Genomic DNA, 10,551 nt, shown 5'->3' with positions numbered 1-10,551 from the left:
AGGGTTCTGGCCACCTCCTCCTTCTAGGAGCCCAGTGGGAGCAGAGGTGGTTGCCCTGAGATGATGGAGCATTTGGCCCAGAGCAGGTCCTCCACCCCTGAACCAACACCAGGGTCTTCCTGGACTCTGGTGAAGTGACACTGCTGTCATCAGGACACAGACAGCCCCAGAGCTCCTGGCACCCATGACAGGCGACTGGCTCTGAAATGCCAAAACAGGCATTAGGAATTCTGGAAGTAACTGGGAACTGTGGGACATTCTGCACAGAGAAAACAATTTCTGATCAACACCTTCCAGTGATATGTAGCTTGTACTCAACTATTCACAGCAGACGGTTTCAAGGACTTTATTTTAAATTGATATAGAGTTTGTTCAGTTACAAAGGCCATTTATTGCATTCTCTCCATTTCATAACTGGAATTCAAAGTGTTAAGATTCGATTTACTCAAGTGAAAAAAAAAAAATCAAGAAATCATCTGTAAGAGCTATTTCTGAAGAATATGCCCAGTATTTTATTGTTCTGTGCCTTTAGGTTACAGTACCAATGTCCTGCTTCCAGTAAAGTATGAGACATGGGTCTAACTAAGGACCACATGAAACTTGGGCAACAAGCACTCCTGTAACAGCTGTGACATGGGTGCTGGCCTCCAGGCCTTGTCAGTTAGGACACCTTGCTTGCCTTTCCAGAAACACAGTGGCTCTGGACATCTCAACTGGTCCCTGTGGTAGAGGGATTGAAGGATCCTTTTCTGAACTTGGCTTCTCCATGAAAGAGACAGGAGAATGGCTTAAATATCAGAATGGCTTAAATATTAATATATCCTGAAACTTAGAAACAAAAACAAACAAGTCTGTGTCTTCTGCAAAGCTGGTGAATATGTGGATACCAGTGTTTTTAGAGTGAGATGTTTTAGGGGCAATGGGTAACTGACTAAGTGAGGATGCTGTGTAAAATGTTTTCTTTTCCTGCAAAGGCAGAAAAGACTGAAAATCAGTTAAATGTAACACTTAGAATGTACACTGGGAAATTTATGAATATGAAATCTACATGGCAACAGAACACCCTCTTCTGATGACTGTACTGGCAAAGTTAGCAAACCCACGCTAATTTCTGTTTCGCTTATTTCTTGGCTCCAGCTCAGCACTTTCAGCTGACCTTGTGCGACGATTCTGTCCAGGACTTATTTCTCTGTCTTGAAAATCATTTCTGAAAATGGAAAAAAGAAAATGCCAGCTTAGAAAATGATGATCATTATTATTCTACAGCAGTTTCTGGTTTATAAGTGCTTTCCCATGTGTTTTTATGTAATCCTCCAAATAGCCTTCCACTCCAATGACAAGTCTACTATGATAATTATTACTACTTTTATTATTATTCCCACTTTACAACTGAGAAAACAGTGACTTAGCAAAGATCAGAGATCCTAAATGATAGTTAAGAACTGAATCTCCTTCTCCTCAATCAGAAGTTTTTTGCTTCTGCTTCACACGCAGAAAGCTGCAAAAAAAAGTGCTTCCATCGCAACAAGATGAAGCCAGAGGGTCTTAACAAAATCATAACTTATCTCAATCCTGTCAGAGAGCTGAGGTTGTAAGGGGACCAAGAAAACAAGTCCCCTCCCAACAGAGATGGGCCATGCGCATCCCCTCACTTTGGGCAGAGCGCTGGGGGAAAGAGGTGGCTGCCATTCAAGTAGGTAGGAAGACAAAAGCAAACTTTCTCTGGATTCTGGAGCATATGCAGAGACCAAACTACATGGAGAAGAACAGGCTCCCAGACTACATGGAAAGAGAGAGAAGTCCAGACATCTCAGTGGAACATGGGCTCCATCTGCCCTACCAGTGGGCTATGTGCCACATAAATGACCACCCACAGCCTGAGGCCAGCCCAGACTGAAGAATAAGAAGCAAATAAAATGGCTGTGGTTTAAGCTTCTAAGTTTCAGGGTGATTTGTTACATGGCAATTAAAAAACTAAATAGAACTATTTTTGTTCCATTCATTCTGCTTATCTACTACTACATAACAACCATTCTCAGCAAACAGCACAATTGTTTATTTGGTCATGATTCTAGATCTGGGCAGGGCTCAGAACAGACAGCTGAACTGAGTTTGGAGGATTCACTTTAAGGCAGGCTCACTCGTCCGGTGGCAAGCTGGTGCTGGCTGCTGACTTGAAAATTGGCTGGTGAGGGGGCTGCCTCTCCCCATTCTCCTCCAATTGTCTTTTCCCCATGCCAAGGGTGGGCTTCTCACAGCGGAAGCGCTGGGTCCAAGGGGAAGAATCCGAAAAGCAAGCATTCTGAAAGGACAAGCCCCATTGTGCAAACACTAACCAAGCTTCTCATATCACATGACCAACTCCAGAATCAATGTGGGCCTCGAGAGTGAGTACTGAGAGGGTGTGATTCACTGCACCCACCAAATTAACCCTAGCCCTGGGTGTATTCAGTTGGAAAAATCCATCAAGCTGTACACTTAAGATGTGTTCACATTAATAATAGTTCTTAATAAATAACAATTAATAAAGTCCCCTCCTCCAAAAAGAGACAGCCAAATTATCGAGTCTCCCCTAGAAAATATGTTAGGATCATTAGTGTACTGCAATTGACTTCTCATGGGGTTAGGATGAAATGCAGATTACCAATAGAGAAAATGATTCTTCCTTTTCTGATTTTATAATATTAGAAAAAGCTATTTCCTAAAAAAAGATTTTTAAGGCACTACAAGATAAAGCACAAGAGATAAAGAGTTAAAAAAAGATTTGTAAGTGGCAATCCTTATCCACCAGGGAGTGTGTTCAGATCCAAAGAATGCTGACTGGCATATTCAATCACTCATATGCCTACTGAGTGCCCACCATGAGACTCCCCTCCACCAGGCACTGTGCAAGGTGCGGGGCCTAATGAACATCCTCTCTAGGAAGCGAGTCGGGGTTTGAGTGCAGACAGTGCTGCAAGATCAGGGGAGCAGTCAGGGGCTTCTGAGCAGAGCCGTCAAGGAAGGAACCACAACTCCTGTCTGGATGAAGAAAGCAGAAAAGGCAACCAAGGTGGAAGCAACAGCAGTATAAGGCAGTATGACTCTGAAGCAAAGATGAGTAGCTCAGCTTGGCTGTAACAAGGAAAGAAGGGTGGGGAAGGACAGTCCAGGAGCCAGTGGGCAGGCTGGGGCCGTAGCTCACAAGTCCCCACAGGACTTCAAACTACCACAGAGAACACGATGTCTTTCAGGTCTCACTGGCAGAATGAAGCATCTGACTAGAGGCAGAGAGACAGCCAGCCAGCCAGACGGCTGTGGCAGGAAGCCAGAGAGAAAACAAGGTCTTATGCAGACTGGCACAGAGGGGCTGACAGATAGTTCAGGGGTCGTCCACAGCCCTCCTCCTCAATGAGGGGCCCCAGAAGCAGCATCAGCAACCCCGGGGAGTGTTAAAATGCAAACTCCTGCACCCCAGCCCAAATCTCCAAAATCTCAATCCTGGGGTTCAGTGGAGCCCAATAATCTATTTTAACAAGTCCTCCAAGTGATGTTGATGTACATTTAAGTCTGAGGACAACTTATCCATAGGGTTTTGCAATCAACTGCATCTGAGACGTAAGAGAGAGTGAGAAGTTGACAATGATTCTTCGGTTTCTGGCTGGAGCAGTGGGGAAGACTGTTGACGCCACTGCTCATTGAGGGAGCAGACAGTGGAGGGGGAGCAGGTCTGAGAGAAGGGGCTCAGACTCCTGGAGGCAGAAACATTTCCTCCACAGTTTCATGTGGAAACTGAAAGCTGGAAACATGAAACGTGAAATGATTTACCTGGACCGTTTTTCTTCCTATTTTCATCCTCTACAATGTAAATATATCCTGTAGCTCAAATTGGTAAGATGAACCAATAATCACAGATATAAGAAGCTGAGACCAACCTACAGAAAGCAGGATTTTGTTTTGGGTGGGGTTTTGTTTTTTGTTGCTTATGAAAATACTGCTTTATATGGGGCACTGTGTTACTAAAAGAACCTCTCAATCATTTATGGAATTAGGAGAATGTATTGGGACTGAAATAGCATGTTCTAGGACTAATATCTCAAATATGTCACTTGCGGTACCACAAAATACCTATAAGCTTTGTTGTTATTGTTCAGTCACTGTTGTATCCAACTCTTTGTGACCCCATGAACACACCAGGCTTCCCTGTCCGTCATCATCTCCTGGAGCTTGCTCAAATTCATGTCCATTGAGTCAGTAATGCCATCCAACCATCTCATATTCTGTTGCCTCTTTCTCCTCTTGCCCTCAGTCTTTCCCAGCATCAGGGTATTTTCCAACGACTCGGCTCTTTGCATCAGGTAGCCAAAGTACTGGAGTTTCAGCATCAGCCCTTCCAATGAGTTTCAGGGCTGATCTCCTTTAGGATTGACTGGTTTGATCTCCTTGCTGTCCAAGGGACTATTAAGAATCTTCTCCAGCACCAGTTTGAAAGTGTCAATTCTCCGGCAGTAAGCCTTCTTTATGGTCCAACTCTCACATCCGTACATGACCACCGGAAAAACCATAGCTTTGACTATACGGACCTTAGCAAAGTGATGTACAGTGATTTGAACATTTTTTGTCATTGCCTTTGGGATTAGAATGAAAACTGAACTTTTCCAGTCCTGTGGCCACTACTGAATTTTCCAAATTTGCTGGGATATGGAGTACAGCACTTTAACAGCATCCTGTTTTAGGATTTGAAATAGCTCAGCTGGAATTCCATCACCTCCACTAGCTTTGTTCATAGTGATGCTTCCTAAGGCCCCTTTGACTTCACACTCCAGGATGTCTGGCTCTAGGTGGGTGACCACACCATTGTGGTTGTCTGGGTCATTAATACCTGTTTTGTACAGTTCTTCTTTGTATTCTTGCCACCTCTTCTTAATCTCTCCTGAATCTCATGAACAGTATGAAAAGGCCAATAAGCTTAAGATGCATATTTGCAGAGCTATTATTTTGTTGAGACGTAAAGCCGTGAGGTCCTTTCCTGATTCTGTTTCTTTTTTTTATTCTGATTTTTATTTTTTTAATATAAATTTATTTTAATTGGAGGCTAATTACTTTACAATATTGTATTGGTTGTGCCATACATCAACATGAATCCACCAAAGGTATACACGTGTTCCCCATATTGAACCCCCCTCTGATCTCCCTCCCCATACCATCCCTCTGGGTCATCCCAGTGCACCAGCCCTGAGCATCCTGTATCATGCATGAACCTAGACTGGCGATTCATTTCACATATGATATTATACACATTTCAATGTCATTCTCCCAAATCATCCCACCCTTGCCCTCTCCCACAGAGTCCAAAAGACTGTTCTATACATCTGTGTCTCTTTTGCTGTCTCGCATACAGGGTTATCGTTACCATCTTTCTAAATTCCATATATATGCGTTAGTATACTGTTTTGGTGTTTTTCTTTCTGGCTTACTTCACTCTGTACAATAGGCTCCAGTTTCATCCACCTCATTAGAACTGATTCAAATGTATTCTTTTTAATGGCTGAGTAATACTCCATTGTGTATATGTACCACAGCTTTCTTATCCATTCATCTGCTCATGGACATCTAGGTTGCTTCCATGTCCTGGCTATTATAAACAGTGCTGAGATGAACATTGGGGTACACGTGTCTCTTTCAATTCTGGTTTCCTCAGTGTGTATGCCCAGCAGTGGGATTGCTGGGTCATAAGGCAGTTCTATTTCCAGTTTTTTAAGGAATCTCCACACCGTTCTCCATAGTGGCTGTACTAGTTTGCATTCCCACCAACAGTGTGGGAGGGTTGCCTTTTCTCCACACCCTCTCCAGCATTTATTGCTTGAAGACTTTTGGATAGCAGCCATTCTGACTGGCGTGAAATGGTACCTCGTTGTGGTTTTGACTTGCATTTCTCTGATAATGAGTGATGTTGAGCATCTTCTCATGTGTTTGTTAGCCATCTGTATGTCTTCTTTGGAGAAATGTCTGCTTAGTCCTTTGGCCCATTTTTTGATTGGGTCGCTAATTTTTCTGGAATTGAGCTGCATGAGTTGCTTGTGTATTTTTGAGATTAATTCTTTGTCAGTTGCTTCAACCCACTCCAGTGTTCTTGCCTGGAGAATCCCAGGGACAGGGGAGCCTGGTGGGCTGCCGTCTGTGGGGTCGCACAGAGTCAGACATGACTGAAGCGACTTTGCAGCAGCAACAGCAGCAGTTGCTTCATTTGCTATTATTTTCTTCCATTCTAAAGGCTGTCTTTTAATCTTGCTTATAGTTTCCTTTGTTGTGCAGAAGCTTTTAAGTTTCATTAGGTCCCATTTGTTTATTTTTGCTTTTATTTCCAATATTCTGGGAGCAGGCAGAGGAGCCTGCTGTGATTTATGTCGGAGAGTGTTTTGCCTATGTTCTCCTCTAGGAGTTTTATAGTTTCTGGTCTTACGTTTAGATCTTTAATCCATTTTGAGTTTATTTTTGTGTATGGTGTTAGAAAGTGTTCTAGTTTCATTCTTTTACAAGTGGTTGACCAGTTTTCCCAGCACCACTTGTTAAAGAGATTGTCTTTTCTCCATTGTATATTCTTGCCTCCTTTGTCAAAGATAAGGTGTCCATAGGTGCGTGGATTTATCTCTGGGCTTTCTATTTTGTTCCACTGATCTATATTTCTGTCTTTGTGCCAGTACCATACTGTCTTGATGACTGTGGCTTTGTAGTAGAGCCTGAAGTCAGGCAGGTTGATTCCTCCAGTTCCATTCCTCTTTCTCAAGATTGCTTTGGCTATTCGAGGTTTTCTGTATTTGCATACAAATTGTGAAATTATTTGTTCTAGCTCTGTGAAGAATACCGTTGGTAGCTTGATAGGGATGGCAATGGCACCCCACTCCAGTACTCTTGCTTGGAAAATCCCATGGACGGAGGAGCCTTGTGGGCGGCAGTCCATGTGATCCTGAAGAGTCAGACATTACTGAGCAACTTCACTTTCACTTTTCACTCATGCATTGGAGAAGGAAATGGCAACCCACTCCAGTGTTCTTGCCTGGAGAATCCCAGAGGCAGAAGAGCCTGGTAGGCTGCCATCTCTGGGGTCGCACAGAGTCGGACACGACTGAAGCGGCTTAGCAGCAGCAGCAGCACTAAAACTATAGATTGCTTTGGGTAGTATGCTCATTTTCACTATATTGATTCTTCTGATCCATGAACACAGTATATTTCTCCATCTATTAGTGTCCTCATTGATTTCTTTCACCAGTGTTTTTTTAGTTTTCTATATATAGGTCTTTTGTTTCTTTAGGCAAATATATTCCTAAGTATTTTATTCTTTTTGGTGAATGGAATTGTTTCCTTAATTTCTCTATTTTCTCATTATTAGTGTATAGGAATGCAAGGGATTTCTGTGTGTTGATTTTATATCCTGCAACTTTACTATATCCATTGATTAGCTCTAGTGATTTTCTGGTGGAGTCTTTAGGGTTTTCTATGTAGAGGATCATGTCATCTGCAAACAGTGAGAGTTTTACTTCTTCTTTTCCAATTTGGATTCCTTTTCTTTCTTTTTCTCCTCTGACTGCTGTGGCCAAAACTTCCAAAACTACGTTGAATAGTAGTGGTGAAGGTGGGCACCCTTGTCTTGTTCCTGACTTTAGGGGAAATGCTTTCAATTTTTCACCATTGAGGATAATGTTTGCTGTGCGTTTATCATATATAGCTTTTATTATGTTGAGGTATATTCCTTCTATTCCTGCTTTCTGGAGAGTTTTTATCATAAATGGATGTTGAATTTTGTCAAAGGCTTTCTCTGCATCTATTGAGATAATCATATGGCTTTTATTTTTGTTAATGTGGTGTATTACACTGATTGATTTGCGGATAGTGAAGAATCCTTGCATCCCTGGGATAAAGCCCACTTGGTCATGATGTATGATCTTTTTAATGTGTTGTTGGATTCTGATTGCTAGAATTTTGTTAAGGATTTCTGCATCCATGTTCATTAGTGATATTGGCCTGTAGTTTTCTTTTTTTGCAGTGTCTTTGTCAGGTTTTGGTATTAGGGTGATGGCGGCCTCATAGAATGAGTTTGGAAGTTTACCTTCCTCTGTAATTTTCTGGAATAGTTTGAGTAGGATAGGTGTTAGCTCTTCTCTAAATTTTTGGTAGAATTCAGCTGTGAAGCCATCTGGACCTGGGCTTTTGTTTACTGGAAGATTTCTGATTACAGTTTCAATTTCCGTGCTTGTGATGGGTCTGTTAAGATTTTCTATTTCTTCCTGGTTGAGTTTTGGAAAGTTGCACTTTTCTAAGAATTTGTCCATTTCTTCCAAGTTGTCCATTTTATTGGCATATAATTGCTGATAGTAGTCTCTTTATGATCCTTTGTATTTCTGTGTTGTCTGTTGTGATCTCTCCATTTTCATTTCTAATTTTGTTGATTTGATTTTTTCTCCCTTTGTTTCTTGATGAGTCTAGCTAATGGTTTGTCAATTTTATTTATCCTCTCAAAGAACCAGCTTTTGGCTTTGTTGATTTTTGCTATGGTCTCCTTTGTTTCTTTTTGCATTTATTTCTGCTCTAATTTTTAAGAGTTCTTTACTTCTACTAACCCTGGGGTTCTTCATTTCTTCCTTTTCTAGTTGCTTTAGGTGTAGATTTAGGTTATTTATTTGACTTTTTTCTTGTTTCTTGAGGTATGCCTGTATTGCTATGAACCTTCCCCTTAGGACTGCTTTTACAGTGTCCCACAGGTTTTGGGTTGTTGTGTTTTCATTTTCATTCATTTCTATGCATATTTTGATTTCTTCTGTAATTTGTTGGTTATTCAGCAGTGTGTTGTTCAGCCTCCAGATGTTGGAAATTTTAATAGTTTTTCTCCCATAAATGAAATCTCATCTTACTGCATTGTGGTCAGAAAAGATGCCTGGAATGATTTCAATTTTTTTGAATTTACCAAGGCTAGATTTATGGCCCAGGATGTGATCTATCCTGGAGAAGGTTCCGTATGCGCTTGAGAAAAAGGTGTAATTCATTGTTTTGGGGTGAAATGTCCTATTGATATCAATTAGGTCTAACTGGTCTATTGTATCATTTAAAGTTTGTGTTTCCTTGTTAAATTTTCTGTTTAGTTGATCTATCCATAGGTGTGAGTGGGGTATTAAAGTCTCCCACTATTATTGTGTTATTGTTAATTTCCCCTTTCATACTTGTTAGCATTTGCCTTACATATTGTGGTGCTCCTATGTTGGGTGCATATATAATTATAATTGTTATATCTTCTTCTTGGATTGAGCCTTTGATCATTATGTAATGTCCTTCTTTGTCTCTTTTCACAGACTTTGTTTTAAAGTCTATTTTATCTGATATGAGTATTGCTACTCCTGCTTTCTTTTGGTCTCTATTTGCGTGGAATATCTTTTTCCAGCCCTTCACTTTCAGTCTGTATGTGCCCCTTGTTTTGAGGTGGGTCTCTTGTAGACAACATATATAGGGGTCTTGTTTTTGTACCCATTCAGCCAGTCTTTGTCTTTTGGTTGGGCATTCAACCCATTTATATTTAAGGTAATTATTGATAAGTATGATCTCATTGCCATTTACTTTATTGTTTTGGGTTCGAGTTTATACACCTTTTTTTGTGTTTCCTGTCTAGAGAAGATCCTTTAGCATTTGTTGGAGAGCTGGTTTGGTGGTGCTGAATTCTCTCAGCTTTTGCTTGTCTGTAAAGCTTTTGATTTCTCCTTCATATTTGAATGAGATCCTTGCTGGGTACAGTAATCTGGGCTGTAGGTTATTTTCTTTCATCACTTTAAGTATGCCCTGCCATTCCCTTCTGGCCTGAAGAGTTTCTATTGAAAGATCAGCTGTTATCCTTATGGGAATCCCCTTGTGTGTTATTTGTTGTTTTTCCCTTGCTGCTTTTAATATTTGTTCTTTGTGTTTGATCTTTGTTAATTTGATTACTATGTGTCTTGGGGTGTTTCGCCTTGGATTTATCCTGTTTGGGACTCTCTGGGTTTCTTGGACTTAGGTGATTATTTCCTTCCCCATTTTAGGGAAGTTTTCAACTATTATCTCCTCAAGTATTTTCTCATGGTCTTTCTTTTTGTCTTCTTCTTCTGGGACTCCGATGATTTGAATGTTGGGGCATTTAACATTGTCCCAGAGGTCTCTGAGATTGTCCTCATTTCGTTTTTCTTTTTTCCTCTCTGATTCATTTATTTCTACCATTCTATCTTCTACCTCACTAATCCTATCTTCTGCCTCACTAATCCTATCTTATTCTACTATTTGTTCCCTCCAGAGTGTTTTTGATCTCATTTATTGCATTATTCATTATATATTGACTCTTTTTTATTTTTTCTAGGTCCTTGTTAAACCCTTCTTGCATCTTCTCAATCCTTGTCTCTAGGCTATTTATCTGTGATTCCGTTTTGTTTTCAAGATTTTGGATCATTTTCACTATCATTATTTGGAATTCTTTATCAGGTAGATTCCCTATCTCTTCCTCTTTTGTTTGGTTTGGTGGGCATTTATCCTGTTCCTTTACCTGCTGGGTATTCCTCT

At 40.8% G+C, this 10,551-nt stretch overlaps 1 protein-coding gene across 3 annotated transcripts in view; it reads right to left on the bottom strand.

Annotated features, from left to right (window-relative positions):
* Nucleotides 1–330: 330 nt before the first annotated feature.
* The window catches only part of RAD18 (RAD18 E3 ubiquitin protein ligase), a 110,869-nt gene continuing 100,648 nt past the window's right edge, over nucleotides 331–10,551 (bottom strand). For all 3 annotated transcript variants that reach the window (XM_006070763.4, XM_006070764.4, XM_006070766.4), the window contains one exon: nucleotides 331–1,207. In XM_006070763.4, the coding sequence (XP_006070825.3) occupies nucleotides 1,105–1,207 (103 nt within the window). In that variant the 3' untranslated portion in view covers nucleotides 331–1,104. The remainder of the gene's footprint in view (nucleotides 1,208–10,551) is intronic.

Source organism: Bubalus bubalis, chromosome 21 (assembly GCF_019923935.1).
Source record: "Bubalus bubalis isolate 160015118507 breed Murrah chromosome 21, NDDB_SH_1, whole genome shotgun sequence".
Lineage (NCBI taxonomy): Eukaryota > Metazoa > Chordata > Mammalia > Artiodactyla > Bovidae > Bubalus > Bubalus bubalis.
This window is presented reverse-complemented; position numbering and strand designations above follow the sequence as displayed.